Source organism: Eucyclogobius newberryi, unplaced genomic scaffold (genome assembly GCF_026437365.1).
Source record: "Eucyclogobius newberryi isolate DKJ021-1_F unplaced genomic scaffold, fEucNew1.0.hap1 SCAF_396, whole genome shotgun sequence".
Classification (NCBI taxonomy): domain Eukaryota; kingdom Metazoa; phylum Chordata; class Actinopteri; order Gobiiformes; family Gobiidae; genus Eucyclogobius; species Eucyclogobius newberryi.
The window spans coordinates 1-25,567 of NW_027316052.1; the positions used below are offsets into that span (position 1 = coordinate 1).

Genomic DNA, 25,567 nt, shown 5'->3' on the forward strand with positions numbered 1-25,567 from the left:
GTGGTGTCTGTGTGTGTGTGTGTGTGTGTGTGTCTGTGTGTGTCTGTGTGCATGTGTGTGTGTGTGTGCGTGTGCATGTGTGTGTGTGTGTGTGTGTGTGTGTGTGTGTGTCTGTGTGTGTGCGTGTGTCTGTGTGTGTGTGCGTGTGCATGTGTGTGTTTGTGTGTGTGTGTGTGTGTGCGTGTGCATGTGTGTGTGTGTGTGTGTGTGCATGTGTGTGTTTGTGTGTGTGTGTGTGTGCGTGTGCATGTGTGTGTGTGTGTGTGTGCGTGTGCATGTGTGTGTGTGTCTGTGTGTGTCTGTGTGCGTGTGCATGTGTGTGTGTGTGTGCGTGTGCATGTGTGTGTGTGTGTGTGTGTGTGTGTGTGTGTGTGCGTGTGCATGTGTGTGTGTGTGTGTGTGTGTGTGTGTGTGCGTGTGCATGTGTGTGTGTGCATGTGTGTGTGTGTGTGCGTGTGCATGTGTGTGTGTGTGTGTGTGTGTGTGTGCGTGCCCCTTAACCCTTGTGCTACCCTCAAACACCATTTATGTGTTACATATAAAACAACAAAAACAAGGTAAAACAAACACAATCTCACAACAAAAACAACACAAAAGCATCTGTTGTGTCTAGATTTAATAATTACTACATATTGGTTTTATTTACACAAAAGTCACAATATTGAACCGAAATATAATTTAAAGGATTTAAAGGTTTTGAATCAAATTGAATTGTTTCAAAAAGTGAAAGTGAAAAAAGTGAAACGTTTATCTCTTATATTGTCTTGTGTCGTTGGTTCATAGAATGTTTAGATAAAGCTTTTTTTTAATGTTGTATTTATTCATTAAGACATTTTAATCGACATGAATATGTTGCCAGAGCTGGAACTGGACAGCGCTGAGCTTGTACCATGTGTCATGCTTTTGGGGCATATTACATTGAGCCAAACCTTAACCATAGTTACGACCATAGTTATGACCATAGTTACGACCATAGTTACGACCATAGTTACGACCATAGTTACGACCATAGTTACGACCATAGTTACGACCATAGTTACTACTTGCCTAATCTTAACACAATAACAAACCTATTTCAACCCACAGCTTCATCACGAGGACCTGGTTTTTGTCACCATAAAGAAGCCAGGTCTCTATGAATTGTGTGTGATACAGATTTGTGATAAACACCTGGGCACATATTTAGACATTGGACACAAATGGGTTAAGTGTCTTGCCAAGGACACAAAGATGGTCCGAGCTGCTAGCAGTGGGCCTCGATCAGTCCTACTAGAATCGCTCGTTGTAAGTACTGCCATGATCTAGTGCTTGATCAACTATTATTACTAGTATTATTACTATTACTAGTATTATTACTAGTACAAACACAATAGTGAGCTGTGACTGTACACTGCTCATCTCCATTGCTGTATGAATGAGGAGCTGATGAAAAACAGCACTAGACGCTCCATGAGCCCCTCCTGCTCCTGAGTGTCAGGCTGATGAGGATGTGGAAGAGAAACTAGCTGAATCCAGTTAGAGCCAGAAAGCTTTGTATTCTTCTGCTCTGCGGCTGCCTCAGTTCACATTATATCGATTCTAAAGTTGTGAATGCATCACTGTTAAAGTGGACATGTGCATCATTGTGGCATTATTGGTTTGGTCACCTTAGTATTTCACATTTTCAAACTTCGGGAGAACCGTGTGTAGCTTGATTGTTTTTTTTTTTTTTAAAGAATCACAATTGAAATCTGTTTGCTTTTTAACCTGCAGATAAAGGACACATGCAAGTGTTTCTCACTTTATGGACGGCCACGTCTCTTATGAAAGCAGCTCAGAACATCCAGACTTCAGGCTCACTGAGCTGCAGAGGCTGCACAAGCACTGATTCATGATTGTGCAGGTGCTGGGCTTTAGATAGTGACCATTCACATCAGAAAGAGGACAAGAGGTTTAAACATAAAGGATTTTCAAACCAGCTCGTGTGAGGCTCACTCTTCCTTCTGATTAAAGAACCAAAACACCAAATGACAACATAAACAACTTGTTCATTATATCACATTTTTTTGTAATCAAGAATAAATCAACACTACAATTATTATCAGTAAAAACTATATTTTTGGCAGGAGTCAATGATCCTTCCATTGAAGTCAATGGTCCATTTCTATTTCTTTTTTGCAGTTTACAAAACAACATGTAAAATAAGCATCTAAGTACGTCATAGTTCATTTCTAAGTTCCAGGAACAAAGTATAATATGTCTCCTTTAAACTTCCTTCCTATACTTCATCACTTCAATTGACCAAACACAGGAGACTGTCCCTGGTATTCCCTTCTGTCGCTGTCCATGGTGCTGATGTATCCAACGGGTACTATGCCTGCCTGTGATCTACCCCCCACCCCTCGTTTCTGGTCACTGTCCATGGTGCTGATCCACCTTATCCTCGTGTCTCGTCGCTGTCTATGGTGCTGATCTACCTTCTCCTTGCCCCTCGTCATTGTCTGTGAGGATCCCTTCCTTTTTCTCACCTCTCATTGCTGTCCGTGGTGCTGACCTCAGCCCCTTTCCCTGCTGCTCTCTCCCTCTTCTCCCCATTCTCTTCCAACAACAGCTGCACACTCCTGCAGCTCACACAGATAAACATTAATGAAGGATAATTTTGTGTGAGTACGGTTTTAACTGTCCTCTCTGTTTAGCTCATGCCCTAACCACAAAATGCTGCCAAGACACACTGATGCATGGAGTGGTATGTACTTAATATTGATGATGATTTGTGTCAAGTTTAGTTGCTACACTATAACAATTATCTTGATGATGAAAGTGCTTGACATAAAAAATAAGACTTAATGGTTCACCAAATGGCAATTTCAATATTATTTTAACTGGCAACTTATTCAATAATTTTGTGAGATGTCTTTTGAGTTATGTTTTTCTTGGTCATGTTGATTTTGTATATTTTATTATATATATTGTGTATGTTTTTGTATATATGTTTATTTTCATTGCATAACCTTACCAAAAGCAAAAATATTATCACCATACACAATAAAAGACTACATAACACTCTCTGTCTGTTCATATTGCATTACCTTTGTGCCTGTGAGAAAAGCTCCAGGAAAACAAGTGCAGTGGTCAGCCCTTTGGAGCAATAACCAATAAACAGTAATCAACACTGAGGCTTAAAAGACCATTGACCAGCTAAGAATTGTTGATGGGTGTAATAGAAAAAGCACATTTCTCTAAAAAAAAATGAAACCAACACTGATACAAAAAATGCGCAAAATTTGCTTCAACGAGGTTTTAGGTCACACAAGGACGGCCTCTATCAGATATGAACAAGAAAAAGATGTTGGTTTCAGCATAATTCTGGCGTTCATTTGTCGTATTGAGCTGAGCCAGCGAACGCGCCGCGCAGGACTGCAGTCTATCTTTACATGGGCTATATTTTACACAAGCTCTTCACTCCAAAGCATAAGTCACACACAAGAGCAGGACATAAGTCACAGAGGGGGGGGGGGGGGGGGGGGGGGGGGCAGGGCTGAATTGTTTGGACTTAAGATTTGTATGAAAATTAAAGGGGACCTGTTATTCTAAGTCAATTTAAATGCGCATTTAACCTAGTGTTTCCTGATTATTTGAGAAATCAAGACTCTGAATGACACGTCTGCTGCTTGTTACGGTGGCATGTCAATACGAAGAGGCGGGGCTTATCAGTTCTGCAGTTTTGAACAGGAAGTCACTGGGTTTGTATCTATTATTAAACCATTAGGATCAATACTACAGTTTACAATGAACAAAATGTAAAATAATTCACTCAAAAGCTAATTCAATAGTAAGTACACAACACATGTCTCCTTTAATAAAAGCTAAAAACAGAGCAAAAACACCAAGAAACTGTTAGATATACAGTAGGAACATTTACACGGCCAGAGAAAAACACAACTAGAATAATTAAAGATTTACAAAAACACAATGGATTAAAGTGTGTATTTATTTTTGTGGAATTTATGTATTTTGAAGACAATGTACAATGAATTTGAAAAGAATGAGAAATGAAGCCTGCGTAAGTTCACCTGGAAGACCTAACCTAAATCTGCGTCGGGCTCCATGGAAGGACCCCTCTCCCCAGCGCCATCATCGCACTCAAGCGGGCGTGGCCTGTCCGTCTGTGAGAGTCAGATCCCTCACTTCACCATGGACTCTTCCAGGTTTCTGCGCTTATCCCAAAGAGGTTATGCAGTTTTTCCCGGCCAAGAAGGATTGGTAAAAGGACAGGGGACGTCCGCGTCATGGCCCCTACACCTGCTCCTCATCCCCAATCAACGCTCTCAGTCACTCCTCCCCGCTCCAATCAACGCACAGGCGGCAGCATTTAAGCGCTCAGGTTGATGGCTCAGTCGCTTCAAACCGTATCTGCGACCCACCACCTCCCCTGCTCCTCCTCTGCATCTATTATTCTCTCCACATCTACCACCACCAGTCTCCAGGCTCCGGGGGGAAGGTATCTAATTCAATCAAATCATGGAGTGCCCATGATCGCTACGCCTTCCACCGGGGTCTGAGCGCCAAATAAACTTTGCAATAAAGTTCGCTAAAACATCTTTTCTGCTTTTGTGTCTGAGTCTCTCCAGGGTGAAATTTTAAAAAATCTTTGTCATTGTTGCCACCAGTCAATCAAGTGAATCTGAGCGCTGCTTATTTCAGCGTTTACAGGCGAGCGCAGCCAAAAGTGCTTTTACAATATAATCTATGGGGTAAAACTAAAAAATGTTTTCAAATGTCTCATAATGACAAGAAACAAATGGTGAAAAAACAAAAACATTTTATTTTAAAGCAAAAGTAAGTTATTTTTTTCTTTTTTGACATCAGAGAGTACAATCCCATATCAAACACTTCAGAAAAGCAGTAAGCGGCTCGTTGGCAGATCACAGATTGTAAATGTGGTCAATGTTGAGCTGTCAGGAGACGGTCTATTCTCAGCAGCGGTTCAATGCACTTTGACCTTTCACCTCTGTCTCTCTGAATCACTTCCTGTTCTCTTTTCATCACGCCGTTTTTATCTCTGTGTTTGAATCTTATCTGCTCCCTCCTCCCGCTGCTATCAATGCCTTTTTTAAGCAACGTTTCACTTTTCTTAATTACTTTTCGGACTGAAAGAGGCTGTAATGAATTTGTCTAGGTTCACATTTGGTATAATTGGCATTGTGGGTCCATTTTCTTCTTAAAATTAGTTTGGAGCGATTCATAAAATATCCAATGGATTAAAATGCTGTACCTGATTGTAGTTGAGTAACATAACTTTTGCTCTAGAATCAACTTAGGGTCAAAATGAGACCACTGTGCTATCGGCAAAATACTATTTTTAAACATGTACTTTTTCCACAGATTTTTTTAGAACAATTTAAGTCAAATGCAGTGATTATGACTGAATACATATATTAGTATGAGTATTAGTGTGAGTTGTACCTCAGTGCCGGCACGATTCCTGTTTCTTCACAGATCTTATTTTTGTATTAATAAATAATAGGTTAAAAAAGCTCATTTCTCTCCCCTAAGTACATTTTCCTACAATTGCTGGTCAGAAAAACTGTTGAGTGAATTCTCCAGATCTGTGGTGAATAAATATACGTCTAGTACAAGCAGCAGTGGAGCGGAGACAGTATTTCATAACGACATTTTCGGCCTCAAAGGAACAAGTCCAAGGCTCGATGATTTAATACTGGAGGATAAGAAAATGTTGCTTTTTCTGGAAGTACAGTCCCATTTGGGCGAGATATAAAGAGATACAGTATGTCAGATTAATTTGTATTTGTATTGATTATTGAACTTTTTAGCTCAGGAGAATTTGGGGAAAGTGGAGCACCAGGAAGACACCCACACAGGCACTGGAAGTAGAGGGTGATAAAGGGAACGCCGACAAACTGACCTTTCTCTGGGAAATTTACCATTCATTATAATGTAGAAAAGCTGCTTTATCCCCGACTGTTGAACAACTTCCAGAGCAAGCGCAGACTTTAGGAGAAACGGAGACATAACGAATAAAGTGGTGAAATTAAGGGGCCAAAAATGTTATAAATATCCATGAATGCTAACAGTAGCTTCAAGCTAAATGCTACTGTGACGCTAGCCCCGTCTGCTGTATTTTATCTACATCTACAAATAATCAAAATCACAATAAAAAATACATAGAAATAAAAACACAAATAATCATATGAAATATATAACATTTACTTCAAAAGAGAATGTAGAAGTCCTTTCAGTCATATGCATTTTAATACCACAGTGACAACGCGACATCATTGTTATACTTTATTTGATTTTTTTACAAGTTCTGATGTAAAACTGTTCAGAAAAGGTACATTGTTTTACTGTTTAAGGGGGCCCCGCCCCCCCAGTTTCTATACTTGGAATGCGTATCTAGTTTCAATAGTAATTTCATGGTTTTGACAGCTCTAATTCATAAGCACAGAAGTTTACACATGGCTGTATCACTGCGCCCAACACAGCTCATTGTTATTCTCTCTAATCCGTCTTCTGAGCTCTACTACTTTTACTCATTCCACCCTGCAGTCTGACTCACATTTGTGTAAAATCTACAGTAGCAGACAAGATCAGGGAAACCAAACGTGTGCCAAAGAGGTGATAGGAAGAAATAAAAAAGAGGAAAAATCCAGGCCGGTGACTCACGGTCTGTGTGTATTTAAGTGTACTGGAGGTGGAGTTGTGTTCAAGCCCCTGAGGAGAACTGATTTGTTCACTTTTAACTGTGCAAAAGGATGAATAGAGTCTCCATTACAACTCATTCATAAAAACAGGCTATTTTTCCTCTGATTTCTGCTGCTAGGATCCTAATGGAGTGATATTTATAAGCCAAGTACTGAGGACGTCTACTGTATCGTCAAGATTGTTTCAAGTCGTTTGTGAAAATGGATACAGCCTTTTTGAAACCCATCATCAACGTTCAATTGTTATTTCTTTCCCCCGCGCACATAAAAACAAGATACTGTTCTGCAGAACCGTTTAAAAAATATGCATTAAATGTCAATAAATAGCCATATATGTATATATATATATATATATATATAATATATACATACATATATATATATATATATATATATATATATATATACATATATATATATATATAATACAGATAAACATGCCAAATATATACTGTAAAATAAGCACATTTTCTGTCAAAGTGCTTGACTAATTAAAACTTTAGACCAAAATTAGGATTCGAAATGTACTTATTTGTTTGAATGGAGCCTTCCAGGAGTGACTGATATAAACATTCTACATTCATTTTATGTTCATTATATTTGACAATGCATATTAGAGATATTAAAGTGCATATCATGTTCTTATGGTTTTCTAATTAAGTCTTTATTGTATGTGTTTTTACCTGTTGTAAACATAAATTATAGTTTTACAGCAATCAAGAAGCTATATGTGTGTTTTTTATGGACAGAATTTCTAGGCGCAGTCAGGTCGGAGGGTGTGGTCAAGGGTCGGAGGGTGTGGTCAGGGGTCGGAGGGTGTGGTCAGGGGTCGGAGGGTGTGGTCAGGGGTCGGAGGGTGTGGTCAGGGGTCGGAGGGTGTCCGGTTTGGGGACCACAGGATCTCATCTCTGCTGTTTGCAGACGATGTTGTCCTGATGGCTCCATCAAACCCGGACCTGCAACATGCACTGGGACGGTTTGCAGCCGAGTGTGAAGCGGCTGGGATGAGAATCAGCTCCAAATCCGAGGCCATGGTTCTCGACCGGAAAAAGGTGTCTTGCCCTCTCCAGGTGGGTGGGGTGTCCTTGCCCCAAGTGGAGGAGTTCAAGTATCTCGGGGTCTTGTTCACGAGTGAGGGAAGGATGGAGCGTGTGATCGACAGGCAGACTACGTTTCTACCCTCGTCTATGGTCATGAGCTTTGGGTAATGACCGAAAGGACAAGATCGCGGATAGAAGCGGTCAGAAGGCGTTTCCTCCGCCGGGTGGCTGGGTGCTCCCTTAGCTCACCCAGCTCGTGGTAGAGCCGCTGCTCCTCCACATCGAGAGGAGCCAGCTCAGGTGGCTTGTGCACGTCCCACTGGGAGGAGTTGGAGAAATTGTCTGGGGAGAGGGAAGTCTGGGAGTCCCTGCTTAGACTGTTACCCCTGCGCCCCGGCCCTTGGATAAGCGTAAGAAGATGTATGGACTTTCTGTTAGTCCACAGTTTGATGAGCGTCTCGGAGGGACACACTGTTGCTCCAGCCTCGTCCCTGCTCTGGTGAGTCCATGTGTGGTGTATGAGACACTGTCCCTGAGGAGACCCAACTCATCTGACCTACATACAGAGCACTCAACACTGCTGCAGAGAAGAGTCAAACTAAAGTAGGAAAACCAAACTGACCGGCAACAAGATCAAGAGTTTACTGAAAGAAATATCAGTCTTTTGAACTATGTGCTCAACTGAAAAGACCTACAGTTTACGACGTCACCTTCAAATGTGCTTTTTCTCATGGTGCTGGACAAGACACTTTAGTTACCTTGTCAACCAGAGTTAACTAACTTCAACTTTAAAGTCAGGAGGAAGTAGGTATTTAAGGAGATAGAGACTTTTACAGCTTTTACAGACACTTTAAAACATTGTAAACTAATATGTTCTACATTCTGGAATGGAGGCCAAAGTGAAGTGGAGCATACGTGGATTAACCTCAGAATATCACAAAATATGAAAAAATAAACATGATTTTGGAAAGTACAAAAGAGCCTGTTTTAGGGACATTTACAATTGTATATTACATTATTGATTGATATTTAGCATTTTTGGGGAAAAACTTCAACAAAATATCTACAGAAATGTAGGTTTTCATTATACTTACAGATATTACGCTTGGCCACAAATCACAGTTTTTTGCTGATCAAATACAACTTTAAGGACATTTTATCTCCCACCATTTGCAAAAGAAAAGCAAACAAATGTCTGCGCTGAAAATTCTTAAATTGCTGCTTATTTTTTGTTGTAAAATCTTTGAATCATGAACATTTTGATTTGATGTCAGTCAATCTTTAAAACGTGTTGTGGTCTATTTAATTTTGCCTCCAGTCCAGAATTCTAGCATTCTCAACAATCAACAATCTACTGGTGAAAAACGCTGTATTTATGTACTTTACTCTTTTGTACTATCGTCTGCTAAACGTGTAAAGGCAAAACCATTTTTAAAGCTGAGCCACAAACGTCCTCACTGAGAGCAGCAGCACAAATGACCTGATTATCGCAGACATTTTGAAACTTGTATGAATGATTTAGACGTAAAAGCAGCTGACTAATGTGTCCTTATTCTGTCCAGTCGAGTTAAAGCTACACCTCACACTCCTCTCACTCGTTCACCTCAAACAGGGTGTTGAGTCCAGTCTTCCAAATGTTTGGACATTTTGATCACTTTTCCTGAATATTTCACATAATATCCTTGATTTCTTCTTATAATTAGAGTAACAGGAAATATTCCACTAGGAGAGTTAAATTGAACTGTGTGGTTCTGTGAAAAGGAACAGCAAATATTAGTTTGGTTGCATCTCCCAAATCTTAAAAAAGACAATTACCGTATTTTCAGGACTATAAATTGCACATTTTTTCATAGTTTTGGCCGGGCTGCGACTTATACTTATATTTATACTTATATACTTGTACTTATACTCTGGAGCGACTTATATGTTATTTTCACACTTGCAAACGCATTTCATACTTCAGTGCAACTTATATGTTTTTTTCTTCTCTATTATGCATTTTTGGGATGGTGCGACTTATATTCCAGTGCGATTTATAATCCGCAAAATACAGTACCTGCAGCGCATCATGCATGAGTTCAACCGTGGCAAGGGCAAGGCAAGTTTATTTCTAGAGCACATTTCATACACAAGGCAATTCAAAGTGCTTCACAGCAGTAAAAATGCATTCAAATCACAAAGAAATTACAGAAACACGATAAAATTAACTAAATAAAAAAATTATAATAAAAAAAAACACCTAGCCACAAAGGGTAACGTGTTTTCGGAGTCCAACTCCTTTTTAAATCAGTCCAACTGATTGTCTAAACTAATGAAATCACATAAAAGAGAAGAGTGCAAATAAAAATCCTTTCAGTCTCATGCGCAGCTAAACAAAACTGTTTTTAGCTTGGATTTGAACATTGTCAGAGTAGAAGCCTGTCTCTGAAATGCAGATTCCCCATTTAGTCCTGACTCTGGCACCAGCGGGAGGCCGGTCCATGTTTAGTCCTGACTCTGGCACCAGCAGGAGGCCGGTCCATGTTTAGTCCTGACTCTGGCACCAGCAGGAGGCCGGTCCATGTTTAGTCCTGACTCTGGCACCAGCAGGAGGCCGGTCCATGTTTAGTCCTGACTCTGGCACCAGCAGGAGGCCGCTCCATGTTTAGTCCTGACTCTGGCACCAGCAGGAGGCCGGTCCATGTTTAGTCCTGACTCTGGCACCAGCAGGAGGCCGGTCCATGTTTTGTCCTGACTCTGGCACCAGCAGGAGGCCGGTCCATGTTTAGTCCTGACTCTGGGCACCAGCAGGAGGCCGGTCCCTGAGGTCCTCAGAGTCCGAGATGGTTCATATGGCACTAACATGTCCAAGATGTACTTTGGTGCTAGGCCATGGAGAGACTTGTACACAAGCAGAGCTGCTTTAAAGTCTCTTCTCTGAGCCACAGGGGGCAGTGCAGAGACCTGAGAACAGGACTAATGTGATCATACTTCCTGGTTCTAGTCAGGACCCAAGCAGCAGCGTTCTGGATGTACTGCAGCTGTTTTACAGCTCGTTTGGAGAGGCCAGTGAGCAGGCCGTTACAGTAGTCTAATCTACTGGAGACAAACGCATGGATAAGTCTCTCTAAATCTGGTTTTGACACTATATTTTTGATTTTGGCAATGTTTTTTAGATGGTAAAACGCTGCTGATGTTATTGATTTGATGTGGCTGTTAAAGCCACATAAAACGTGTCTCATTTATAGTTCATTTCATTTGTTTGTTGTTTCAAATTTCAAGAAAAATAAAACGTTACGTCACTTAAGCACTACAAATCCAAACATCTAGAAACCAAATTCTAAAATTGTAAAAAAAAAAAAAAAAAGAAGAAGAAGAAGAAGAAGAATTACTCAAATCAAGAAAAAGATATGAATCTATTTTTAGATATTCTGTTTGTGCAGCACAACAAACTAATTGTACAGTTAGGATTTACACATGGCCTTCTTCTGTATCTCTGTTGTGATTTAGTCCTGGGCCAGTTCTTGATGTGCTCCTGTGTTTTATGGTGCTGCACATCCAGAGGGGACTGTACCACTTTACAGAAGTGCACCTCAGAGACGCGCTCAGTCAGGGTGGGACCAGACTGGGGTAACTGAAACTGGAAATGTTTGTGGCGGTTGAGGTGAACTGAAGAAATATCAGTTCAAATGTTCTGCACTGTTTATCTGCAAAGACAATATTTAGTTGATTTGCAAAAACAGAAGTGTCATTTGGGGGAACAATGTAAAAGACTTACAATTAGGGTCAGCTATTAATATAATCTCATTTTGATCATAATAATCAGTGACAGTGCCATTATTAAATCAAAATTTCAGTTTTTCATCAAAAATACATTTCTTCTCTTCTGGAAGTCTTCAGTCACCATATTGCAGGTTACAAATAATAAATAATCACTGACTCGTTTACTTCTAAAATACTTACTATAGGTCGAGCTGTGTAGATTCACTTACACCCTTCTTGAGTAAATCCTCATCAAACTTTTCATTATGGACATATCTCTTTCATAAGATTATTTTTGATTTGAACATATACTTTTCAAAATCACTCTGGTGATCAAAACACAACATTTTGTTTGTCCTTTTCATACACATAATATGTGTATAATAATTATACTTTGTATGTTTTTTGCCTTCTAAACAACTGTGGGAAAAGAATGTCTGAATGAAATCCCCCAAAACCCAAAAGATCCCATGAGTTTTGTGCTGCCTAAAATAAAACTAAATCTTGTGAAAACCATTTCATGAATTCTTAAAAACTCGGCTGACGTTGGCACTAAATAAATAAAGAACCCACTGAGTGAAAAAGAAAAGATAAAGTAAGAAAACAGGACCAACTTCTTATTTGAGAATCTGTTGAAGTATTTGTAAAGTAGATTTTCCCAAAAGATTCAGTAATATTAAATCAAAGTTTAGACTTTACACATTCAAAGAGCGATATTGTATTATTCATGTTCAAACCATGCAGTGCATTAGCAACTGTTTTATTTTTGTCCAGGCTTTTTCTAAATCCAGATTTGTGACTCACCACCAATTTGTTCTTTACTTTCTCTGCAGATCTTTTCCAAAGCCAAACACAGCATGACATTTCCATCAATAACAGCAGATGAAAAACATTTCCCAGAATCATACGTACATTTTCAAAACATCTCAGCATAGAAAGAACACATAATTACAGTGTTATTGACTACATAATCCAAAAGCCTGTCAACAGATTGTCTTGAATGATTTTATGTTGAATAAATGCTGATGAAATTGAATATTCATAAAGCTACACTTGTTTCTATATATTTACTCTCAATCTGATTGTATTTGTCACGTTTGACTGTGTCATTTTTAAAAGGTCACTATAGCAACCTCTGTGCATGAGTACTGTATGTCATAATGTGCGTTGGCTGTTTTCCATGCTAGAAAACAAGTGTGTGGATCTTATGAAGGTTTAAAGGACACATATTATGGAAAACTATGTATAACCATGTTTTATAACATTGTTCCCTAAAAGGAAAGTTTTATTGATATTTGCTTATTTTCTTTACGCTGTACAAGTGTCTGCCAAAGTTGTACGAGCCTTTGTTTGATAAATCCTGTTTACGAGGTCCCACAATCAGAACGACCACAAGTTGTTTTTATGGCCACTTCCCTTGAGTTTAGAAGCGGCAGTGGGACTGCATCGCTGTTGCCCCGCTACAGCACACAGCAGCAACACCGAGTCAACAGTGAAGTCACAGAACACACACTCAAAGGAGGGATGAGAGAGGAGAGGAAGAGGAGAGAGAGAGGAGGAGACAGGTAGTGCCAGAGTTATCCTGTTCATGATGTTTTTATTCTTCACAAAGCTGGTTGTTATTGACGTATTGACGTAAAGTGACTTTCTCAAGCCTCTCCCTTCAGCGCTGCCATGGAGCTCATCTCACAATTAACAGGCATACTTAATGAGCAAGTTGAAGCATAAAAATTACAGTATTAATGTTTCCTTTCTTTTTGTCACCGCATCCTTAAAGCCAGCTTTTGTTTATTTCCCCGTGGTAATTCCCTTTGCTGCAGATGGCGTGCTAACACAAATCCTGATGAGCCTTTTAATGTAGACAATGTTAAGATGCCAAAGCAGAGGTGCTCAAGTGCATCTATTACATGCATCATTCATTACATATCCTGTAGAATGTTTTTGCAATCATTTGGATAATTATGTTAACTTAAAATAATGTCTACATGAAAATTGTCTTGTTTATTCAGTCCATCACTGCTCAGATAACGCTTGGATTCGACCTCAGCTAGAACAGAACGGTTTCTTCCCAGTCAAGCCAATTAAAGATAAAATGAAAAGTGTAGTGACAGCATGCTTTATCAAGTTCCTTTATATTTAACTGTACATAATATCCAATCAACTTGTTTTAAGTTATTATAACCCCAACCAATAGAAACAAAAGTATTGTGATGGATCTCGGTGCATGTTTCTGTGTTTTCTATTCCCAGCATCAGCCCTGCACTTATCGCCACACACGTCCCCGCCCACTCCCCCAGATCACATACATTAGACCAATCACGCGTCGAGTTGGCAGTCACATGACCCGGCCGCGCGGCAGAGATAGCCGCTTAATCATCATCATTACGTGTGTGTTGTAAACGCAGTGGCGGCTTCCCTGTGGAGCGGCTCACAAGACGCGAAAGAGTAAAAATACCCGACGAGCTGAGAGAGTGAGGGAAATATGAACAATAATGACACTGTTTTTTTTTTATCTTATGAAGAACATGGTTGGATATATTTACAACAAATTAAACTTAACATTAGGTGCAGAGGTTGAGCAACGTACAATTAGTTGTGGACCTGAGATATAGTCTTTAGATTTAACTCACACTTCATCCAGCTTTAGGACATCATTGTTGCCTTCACGCAAATTACTTAATGAATTAACATTTGATCATAGCTTATTTTAAATGAGCAGCATCTAAACCTAATCGTTATGAAGCTGCTGTTCATTGATATGCCACATTGATGTACTCCATTCATGTCCTGTATTGACAAACAGGAAGTGAGAGATAAGAGTCCGAAATGCCAGGCTTTTCATAAGTCCTCTGACATACGAATGCGCCGCGCTCCGGTAAATGCCACACACTGTAATCAGTGACTCAGATGGGCAGGTGAAGTGACGTTTAAATGATTGCGGATGGCGGTCATGACGGTGGGTAAGGCGTACGGACAGGGGCGTCCTCATTCTCTCATTCAGTCTCCACCTGCCACAGCTTATTATAATATTATTATAGGACAGGGAACTATAAGCTAAATATAGCAGCTTTAACATGCATCGACTGTATCTATGCAGTACAGGTAAACAGAGGTCAGAATTTGGGAAAACAATTATAGCTACGTTCGACCCAGACCGGTTCACCTACCGGTTATCGGAACCTTGGAACGGTTCCGATAACTCTAATGACGGACATTTCCGTCTTTCAAATCCCAACTGTTGCCTGCCAAAGATGGAGAATTCCATCCTAAAAACTTGATTAAATCACATGATGGGGGGGAACATGACCATCCTTGAGTAAAACTGTAGACGCTGTCACTTGGGGGGCACTAGGACCCTGCATGTGTGACATCATGTTTACTCTGAACCTGCTGCTTTACACCATGTGCAATACAGCTACTGCCGATCGAGCTGTTTATCCAAATGGCAAAACTCAAATGTTACTGTTCAGCAAGCTTTAGAAGAGAGATCTGAGAGTTTAAATTATGAAAGTGGACTCTGTTATTCCCCCGTAGCACAAATGTAATGCACCGCTGCATATAATCTGCACGTCACGCTGCACATTGACATCTGTAATGCTGCTTTAGTTGTTTTAAAGAAGTAAAACTTTTCTTTTTCAATGACCATAGACACGGATGCAGACACAGTTGTAGTTTAGCGAAAACTAGTGCGAACAGGGCTGGCACTGAAAGAGTTGAAGGCAAAATACATTTCTAACCTCTGCGGACGGCTTCGGATTTATAAATAAATCAAATTTAAATCGACTGCCAATTTTGATCGATTTTGGGAGTCGATTTAGATTTGATTTATTTTGGTGCAGCGAGATCTGGGCGGCAACCAGATCTCCGGACACAGAAACTAACTCTTCCCGATGCCCCGGGGAAGACCCAGGACACGACCCAGGACACGCTAGAGGGACTGTGTCTCTCGGCTGGCCTGGGAACGCCTCAGGATCCCCCTGCAGGAGTTAGAGGAAGTGTCTGGGGAGGGGGGAAGTCTGGGAGTCCCTGCTTAGGCTGCTGCCCCGCGACCCGGCCCTGGACAAGAAGAAGATGGATGTAAAATCGAAATCATGCCTGAATTATGCTTTTGAATTATGAGGCCGATCTCAGCCATTCACAAAAAGACGTTTAGTAAAGCCCAGTTTGCAGCGCATGTAAAGACACAACTTCCTGTTTATGTCCCTTGTTCCGGGAGTTGAAGGAAGCCAGGCCTCGCAGGATCAGCTTTAGACCGTGGAAACAGACCTGGCTCTCTTAAGGCAGTGGAGACACTTTAGGACCGTAGAAATGTTATGACTTCTTATTCGACACACACATTTTACAAAGGTACTGGGATCGATTCTCAGAAGATGAGAGTTTGGTCTCCCTGGTCCTCCAAAAACAGACAACCTTAAGGCTCAGTAAAACCCCTGGAGGTTATTGGTCAATGGTAATGTGACAAATCGATATATGTCCAGAGTGACACGTAAAATGAACAAAAATGTATACGTTTTGCAGAGAAGGGTTAGGATACAGAGAGGAAAGATAGAAGGGAACAAACTGTCTGACTCTGCAGGGCACACACTGCATATTTCATCCGTTCTGAATAAAACTACTGTGAATTATTGATACTGGACTCTCCTCTGCATCGCTGCACCTCACTGCAATAGACTCCAGTCAGTTCACTCTCAATGTGACAAGGGTTATGCTTTGTGGACATATTGTTGTACGGTTTGGTTGGACATTTTAATTAAGCTTAACTAAAGCACAAAACACATTTTGTACAGACTTCATTGACCAATTGAAATGTTCCAAAAGGCCTGTACCCAATTATGAACCATGAGCGAGGATCATGCTTCAGAATAAACTGCACTCTGATGCCATGAGACCTGTGTGGCTGTGTTTTCTCATCGTTTTCATCCAACAATATCTCTGATTAAACACAAATATCTGTGCCTAGTTGCTACCATCTGGTTCTCACCCAAAACAAAAGAACACATGCTTTAGGCCTTTAAACATGCTCTCTGCTTTGGCATTTGCTTTCATGTTTTAGAACTGTTAATGTTGCAGATGTATAGAAATATACACGTTATGTCTGGTTTTGGTGTTAGCCTGCCATCTACTGGCAACAGTGGGAATTACTAGCGGAAAGAAACTAAAGTTAGCTATTTAGCAAAGTAGCCGGCATGCTAATGAATGCAGTTGTCCTGAACACAATTTGATGATAGAAATGCTCAGAACAGGTCTGCTGATGGTTTATGGAGACTTCTAGATCAATACCTATGGCTCACAATATGTATTTTTTAATTGATAAATGATTGAGGCTCAGAGGGACAGAAACAGCTTGAATGAAGCTAAATACAACTCCAGGTTTGTTTTTGGAAAGAACATGGCATACAGTAATAACAATGTTGCATGGTTAAAAGCTCATTATTATGTCTCATTTACAGCATTTACAGACGATCTCATTTCATAGTTTTTTTCACACAAAATGATGCTTTTACAATACATTTCCTGGACAAGTAAATACAATTCCGATAAAAAAATATCATGATTTATACTTATACAGTATACAGTATGTCCAGGAGCATTAAGAGAACATGTGTGATGAGGTGTAAACTATAGGGTTAGCAGTTTTTATTTCATTTAAACATCTTTGTGATTTATTAATTATGACCATTTAGATTGCGATCTCAGCGTGATTGCGTTACATTTTCACCCAAACTAATTTCATTCCACTTATTGCTTCATTAAGTAGCTGATCAGCTGCAGTTTGTGCTGGAGTCTCTCGCTCTCTCCTCCTTCTGCTCCGGGCGTCAGTGATGCGTTCACGTGCACACACACAAACAAGGCTTTTCACTGCATAATCCACTGTAACACTCACGGTCCAGAACACACATTCACAGCCCGGGATATAAATAACATCAACATTCCAAGGCAGCGGCCGGAGTTCCCACAGTCCCTGAAGGCATCACAGTGTCGGACTATCAGAGATACACCTACCGTGCCTGAACACAACAGAAGCTAACAGTCAAAATCACACATTGTCCCTAAAGGCATCGCAGAGTTGGACAGTCCAAATTGCTCGCTGTCCCTAGAGGTATCAAATGGTCCAACAGTCAAAATCACTGTCCCTGAAGCCGTCGCGGATTTCAGCTGTCAGACTTAATTACTATCTCAAAAGACACTTAAGAGCTCCAGGTATGTGTCTGATAAGGGGCAAATGTTATAACATTATTAAAAACTCAATAAACTCAATTTGCATGATGTGTGTTGTTTAAAGGCATCAAAGTCAAACAGTTGGAGTGACACATTATACACTACACTATATGAAGAGTTTGATGGAATATTTAGAATTAAGACTAATGAATTATTATCACTTTGTGAAATAATTGTTGTAAACCCTTCAACAGAATGCTATTTAAATTGTAATTCATGGAACAATTTGTTTAAAAATACATTTCGCTTCAGCTGAGGGGAGAGGAGAAGAGAGGAGCACAGAGGAGAAGAGAGGAGCAGAGAGGAGCAGAGAGGAGCACAGAGGAGAAGAGAGGAGCACAGAGGAGAAGAGAGGAGCAGAGAGGAGCAGAGAGGAGCAGAGAGGAGCACAGAGGAGAAGAGAGGAGCACAGAGGAGAAGAGAGGAGCAGAGAGGAGCAGAGAGGAGCAGAGAGGAGCACAGAGGAAAAGAGAGGAGCACAGAGGAGCAGAGAGGAGCAGAGAGGAGAGAGGACAAGAGAGGAGCAGAGAGGAGCACAGAGGAGAAGAGAGGAGCACAGAGGAGAAGAGAGGAGCAGAGAGGAGCAGAGAGGAGCACAGAGGAAAAGAGAGGAGCACAGAGGAGAAGAGAGGAGCAGAGAGGAGAGAGGACAAGAGAGGAGCAGAGAGGAGCACAGAGGAGCAGAGAGGAGCACAGAGGAGAAGAGAGGAGCACAGAGGAGAAGAGAGGAGCAGAGAGGAGCAGAGAGGAGCAGAGAGGAGCACAGAGGAAACAAGGGGAGAAGAGAGGAGCAGAGAGAAGAGAGGAGCAGAGAGGAGAGAGGAGCAGAGAAATTGTACGTAAAACAAAGGGGATATATATTCCTGGACTAATTTACAAGACTACGAGGTGCACGGTGGCAAAGGCGGTTAGCGCTCTCGCCTCCCAAGAAGGAGATCATGGGTTCAATTTCCGGAACAGACCAACATCGCATGACCTCTCTGGGTGGAGTCTGCATGTTCTCCCCGTGTTACCGTGGGTTCTCTCCGGGTTCTCCGGCTCCTCCCACCGTCCAAAGATGTGTGAGGTAAAAATTGGTGACTCTAAATTGGCCCTAGTGAATGAATGTGAGAGTGAACTGTCTGTAATGTCTATGTCTCTGTGTTCACCCTGCGACAAGTTGGCCACTGTCCAGGGTGTACCCCGCCTAAGGCCCAAAGTCACTGGGATAGGCTCCAGTCACCCACAACCCGCAACCCCGAAAGGGAACAAGCGGTAGAAAATGGATGGATGGATGGACTAATTTACAACAGTAAATCATTAATCACTAAAGGTTACTACTTAAACTATTGCTACAATACTGGTAATGCCACTATTGTTACTATTACAACTGCAAAGTCTGATACGATTGTACTTGAAGGTGTAAAAGTCTGTTAAACTATATGATGCAATATCCATTTTCACTGTGGCTTTTTATAATCGCGTTGTGTGTAAGTGAATCTGTGCATGTCCTCCAGAGACCAGCAGAGACGAGCAGAGACGAGCAGAGACGAGCAGAGACGAGCAGAGACGAGCAGAGACGAGCAGAGACCAGCAGAGACCAGCAGAGACGAGCAGAGCCCAGCAGAGACGAGCAGAGACGAGCAGAGACGAGCAGAGACGAGCAGAGACGAGCAGAGACGAGCAGAGACGAGCAGAGACCAGCAGAGACGAGCAGAGACGAGCAGAGACGAGCAGAGACGAGCAGAGACCAGCAGAGACGAGCAGAGACGAGCAGAGACGAGCAGAGACGAGCAGAGACCAGCAGAGACGAGCAGAGACGAGCAGAGACGAGCAGAGACGAGCAGAGACCAGCAGAGACGAGCAGAGACGAGCAGAGACGAGCAGAGACGAGCAGAGACCAGCAGAGACGAGCAGAGACGAGCAGAGACGAGCAGAGACGAGCAGAGACGAGCAGAGACCAGCAGAGACGAGCAGAGACGAGCAGAGACGAGCAGAGACGAGCAGAGACCAGCAGAGACGAGCAGAGACGAGCAGAGACGAGCAGAGACGAGCAGAGACCAGCAGAGACGAGCAGAGACGAGCAGAGACCAGCAGAGACGAGCAGAGACGAGCAGAGCCCAGCAGAGACGAGCAGAGACGAGCAGAGACCAGCAGAGACGAGCAGAGACGAGCAGAGACCAGCAGAGACGAGCAGAGACGAGCAGAGACGAGCAGAGACCAGCAGAGACCAGCAGAGACCAGCAGAGACGAGCAGAGACGAGCAGAGACGAGCAGAGACCAGCAGAGACGAGCAGAGACGAGCAGAGACCAGCAGAGACCAGCAGAGACGAGCAGAGACGAGCAGAGACGAGCAGAGACGAGCAGAGCCCAGCAGAGACGAGCAGAGACGAGCAGAGACGAGCAGAGACGAGCAGAGACGAGCAGAGACCAGCAGAGACCAGCAGAGACGAGCAGAGACGAGCAGAGACGAGCAGAGACGAGCAGAGACGAGCAGAGACCAGCAGAGACCAGCAGAGACGAGCAGAGACGAGCAGAGACGAGCAGAGACGAGCAGAGACGAGCAGAGACGAGCAGAGACCAGCAGAGACGAGCAGAGACGAGCAGAGACGAGCAGAGACGAGCAGAGACGAGCAGAGACCAGCAGAGACGAGCAGAGACGAGCAGAGACGAGCAGAGACGAGCAGAGACCAGCAGAGACGAGCAGAGACGAGCAGAGACGAGCAGAGACGAGCAGAGCCCAGCAGAGACGAGCAGAGACGAGCAGAGACGAGCAGAGACGAGCAGAGACGAGCGCTGCTCTGAGAGGGTTTCACTTCGTCTGGATGATATTGATCGTTTGAGGAGAGATTCTGCCAAAGAGTTTGAGTGTGAGCCAACAGTGTATTCTACCAGAGTGAGCTGGCGACTGCTCGCATCACAAATATGTATCAGGATCAACAAACAAGAGAGTTGAGTAGTATAGCATGAGAGTTTGTGTGGAGGGGGACGGGAAGCACAAGAGTCTAGTGAAGGAGGAGGAGGCGGGGAAAGGCATGAATCCAAAAGCACAGGTAGAATGAACTAAGACTCAGAGTTTGGGTTGGTCAAGTAAGTCATTCTTGTTCGATTTAAGACAAGCCTGGAGCGTCGATTAGTCCACGGGTTCTCAAACAGGGGCCCCTTATCAGTCAGAAAACGTCCGACCCCGTATCGTTCACCGCAGTGGCATTACGATCAAATGAAAAAGGTCAAATCACGCTTATGATAAAATGCTCAAGTGATGAACCGATTAATCGACTAAAGATCTACTATGCTACTGTAGAGTGGTCAAACAATCAATACTAGTAGATAAGCAATGTATTATATAAAGTAGATACAAACAATATTTAATAATAAGATAAGATAAGATAAGATATTCCTTTATTGTCCCACATGGGGAAATTTCATTGGTGCAACGCAGGTAGATACAGAGGTAGATCCAGAAGAACAGATCACTTATAGGAAGTCTGAAAAACACTTTCAGTAGAAGATCTCCTATAAATAAATAAAAACTCCCATAGACAAATAAATAAATAAATACCATTGCATGTGATCCCGACAGTAATTGCACATGAATATGTGTCACGACAGCACATAGATTGCACATGAATTGCACATGAATTGCACATATGACAGAATTGCACATCAGTATTAGGTTAGGTCAGTATTGCGACGGGATAACGTGACGATCTCCGGGTGAGACGACTGTTCTCCGCAGTTTCATGAGTTCCTCCTTTGTGGAAACGCGGTACGGCGCCGGCCGGGGGGGCGGGGCCGGAGCCGGGGGGCGGAGCCGGGGGGCGGGGCCGGAGCCGGGGGACTCAGAGCCAAAACACATCGCAACGACACGACGAAAACACTCAATCCAGCCGAATAAAGTCAAAACAAGTTAATTTAAAGCGATTCCAGTGCGTGTCCTGATCGTTCGTGGAGTTCCTCTTTCATATAAACGTGTATATAAACGTGTACCGACGACACGCCGTACTTTAGCGCGGCCGGAGGGCGCGGGGGGCGGAGCTAGCTCACGTCACAACAACACAACGAACGCAACGGAAAACGCTCAAATCCAGCCGAAAAAAGTCAAAAACAGTTGAATTAAAAAACTATTCCAGCGCGTGTCCCTATCGTACAGTAAAATAGAAAAAATATACTAACTATATTTACAAAATATAGGAGATAAAGCACAATAAGTGTGAGAAAGAAGAGAGAGCGTTTACACCGGGCTGCCAGCTGTACCAGCGCCTTATGACGTAAGATAATAACATAAATACAATAGAATATTTAATTAGTTCAAAACTCTGGATCTATGTCAGAAGTGTAAAACCACAGGATAATGAGATATTCCTAATATCTTTGTTGAAAACCCAACTATGTGGTCTGAAAATATGTGTTTTTATGATGATTGTGTTATCAACGTGGGTAATGAGATTTTGATACTAAGGAAAAGGCATGATCCTTTTCCTTAGTATCAAAATCAAGTTTGACATTTTGATATTTTGTGACACTACTCCTTAGATGTCAGTTTTTGGCAAGATTACAACTTAAAACAAATATTTACATGGAAAGATCTGACAGAATACATAGCTCAAAGAAGGTCAAACCATTTACAGAACCAGAAATTAGATTTCTTTCGAGCACAATTCAAATCGATTCCGTATCTATTCACTATAGAATATTACATCATTACATTACTATATTTCACACGCGAACCTTATGTCCACATTAACAAATCAAATGTAGTCTTACCTCGACCAAGTGCGGCGTGGGGTTGAATCCGCACAGGTTGCACACTTGGCTGTGACACTGGGTGCATGAGTTGTAGTTGGGCGGGTCCGAGCTGCCTATGTTCAGCTCCGTTTTACACAGCGGGCAGTTGACTTTAGGCTTCTCCGGTTCAGGTGGAAGTGGAGCTGGGGTTTCCTTTACCACCGGCACTGCTACAGATACAGGCTGCTGCTGCTGCTGCTGCTGCGGCTGCTGCGGCTGCTGCGGCTGCTGCGGCTGCTGCGGCTGCTGCGGCTGCTGCGGCTGCTGCTGCGGCTGTGGAGTGGGTGTGGTCTCCGGGTGCTTTACTGGCCCCTTATCCAGATGGGAAGGTTGTGGATGAACCTTTTGTTGCATTCCCATCGTCGGATGCTGCTGCTGCATGCCATGTTGCTGCTGTTGCTGTTGGGTTTGCTTCAGGGACGTTGTTTGGGGCCCTCCAAATTGACCCGTGGACCCTCCCATATGACCGTGACCCATCGGCGCATGTGGCCCACCCGATGGCCCCGTTTGCAGACCACCCATTCCGAACGGCTTGGGGCCTTGCTGTTGCTGCTGTTGCTGCTGCCCCCTAGTGTCCGGCCCTGCATTGCTAAACACCACTTTTCCCTTCGCGGGACTGGGTTGCGTTGACTGTGTTGGTAGCGGGTCAACATTAATCAGGGTGCTAGCTTGGTTTAGAAGCGACGCCCCGAACCCGAACAACTTTGTAAGTCCATCTTGCGCTTGTGGAAGAGGTTGAGATTGTGGCCGGTGCGCTGGAGACGACCCCGCGCTCCGTGTATGGTCCGGCTGGCGCGGTACCTGTTGGTGCATCGGTGTACCGCGACCCAAATCCGGTTGTGATGGCGCTTTTGCCAATCCCGGAAGTGGGACCGCTCCTGGGTGGGGGATTCTAGGTTGGTTGGGACCCCCTTGCGTGGTTGGACCTCGCTGGGAGTAAGGATCGGTCTTGAACCCTTGTTGCGGACCGGTTTGTTGAGGTCCCGTGTGGTGAGGTGGTCCCGTTTGAGGTTGGGGGTGGCGTTGCAAGCCAGGAGATGGATGCACTTGGCTTGGTTGTGGGTACGATTGTTGTTGCTGCTGCTGTGTCGGAGCGTATTGGTTGGATTGGGGGTATTGTGAGTATGGTTGTTGTTGCTGTTGTTGCGGTGGTTGTTGTTGTTGTTGTTGCGGTGGTTGTTGCGGGTGTTGTTGTTGTTGCTGCTGATGGGTAGGAGTAGGCTTGGGTTGCTGTTGGGGTTGTGCCTGGGGTTTGGGTTGGGCAGGGGGTTGCTGAACCGGAGCTTGCTGCGGTGGGACAATAGGTTTGGCCTGGTGAGATGGAGAGTGGATCTGCTGTTGGCTTTTAGAGCGCGGCGTCGTCATGTCGATTCCCAGAGCACGCTGCATCTGACAGTTTAAACAGAGCCATTCCTGCACCTGGGGAGACAGAGAGAAAAAGGGAATAATGGTATTAGACATACGTTTATAACGACTTAGGCATAACAACTGCCGATAACAAAGCAGCAGAAAAAACTGGTTACGTCCTTGATACATGCATTTGCCAATTATTTTGGAAATAAAAGACAGGAAACACATCCATTTAAAGGTTCCATTTTCATTACAGTATTAATGGTCATATTTTGGGCAACTGGTTCTTTTGGGCAACTGGTTCTTTTCATAGGCCAGTTGAGAGGGTTGCTGTGGACGAAAAGGCTCAACATGAGTCCACCTCCCTAAACACACATTACCTTTCAGCAACAAACATTGTATGACATTTTTTAGGTATATATTGATATATTATTGTAAAACTATACAATATAAAACTATTTACTGTGTCATCAAGCTCTGTGGGCTATAGCCATTATTCTCACTGGGAACAGCTGACTTGCAACTATGGTAACTCTCTTGGATCTGACCTTAGTCTTAAAACGACTATCCTCTTGGCAGTATAAACCGAATGGCATTTTTCCAAGCAATGGCTTCCAACTCATTCACTTAATGCAACCGTGACACTGCGCTTTTTAGTCCACTCCTTTGTGTTCCCATCACCCATAAAGACAGGATTTTTACATTCAAACACATGACACACATTCTTGACCGATCACAAAAACCTATAAGAATGAGAGAAAATTATAATTATATAAGAAAACTGAAGTTCATCTTGAATGTTTTAGCGCCAATATAGCATAGCTTAGCCTAGCCTTCTTAGCTTACAACAAATTGCAAAATGTGGCCATAACTTTAGCAGCTCAGAATAAAGACAAACGTGACTAAATTAATTGCAACCAAACAAAATGTTGCAGGACTAAACTAGGACTAATGCCAGAGTCAAACCAGATCCAAATCAAGTCTATACCAGGTCAAACTTCATCTTGCAGAACTGTAATATGCAAACAAAAATCTCTAAATGACGTAAATGAAGATTTACAGGATTAAACTATGATTAATACCAGGACCAGGCTAGCTAGCTGCTACTCACGGTAGCTACAATCCAACTGTGGATAGCAGTGGCCGTTTGGAGGGGCTGGATGAAATAGGAACTTTCAAAGCAGCGGCATCTTAAATGTAGGATAACAAATATTATATATCAAAATGATATGGAGAAAACTATTAGAACATGGTTAAAATCTCTTAAAATCAATTTTGCCTTATTTAAAAGAATAGAGCTGCCTAATATTTCAAAGAATGAATCAACTGCATTGAACTGCAATGGAATTATGTGTCACCATTGGTCCGTACACACATTATGAAAGCCACTCCTACATGCCACACATTACAGTTCAAATTGGACAAGCTTGAGCACCAACAATGAATGGAAAAGACCAAAAACATATTGTTTGGAGTAAGATCGGTGAATCTAATTCCTGGGTTTTGGCTCGGACATTATTGCTATTGATCTAAATAGCGGGGCTGTTGACTAAGACCCCCAACTCCTGTCGCTTTACCGTTGCTAGCCCATATACCACTGTAGCCATCCCTCATTCCACTTCAAAGCCTTCAAAGTGGGCCACGCATCTGGACGGCTACATGCATGCTAGCGTACATGCCTACCCGGATCTCTGCCACTCAGAGAACGGTCAATAAAATGCAGATCGTAATGTGTGGACGGGTGAT

At 42.7% G+C, this 25,567-nt stretch overlaps 1 protein-coding gene across 1 annotated transcript; it reads right to left on the reverse strand.

The window, feature by feature from the left end:
- Positions 1 to 2,507: 2,507 nt before the first annotated feature.
- LOC140376974 (uncharacterized) lies at positions 2,508 to 23,896 on the reverse strand (the record flags this gene model as incomplete). Its single annotated transcript, XM_072462208.1, has 4 exons — positions 22,451 to 23,896; positions 7,994 to 8,276; positions 3,069 to 3,117; positions 2,508 to 2,600 (listed from the first exon to the last, which is right to left on the reverse strand). Coding segments are annotated over exons 1-4 (1,835 nt in total), but the record flags the coding sequence as incomplete, so codon positions are not given.
- Between the last annotated feature and the right edge of the window lie 1,671 nt (positions 23,897 to 25,567).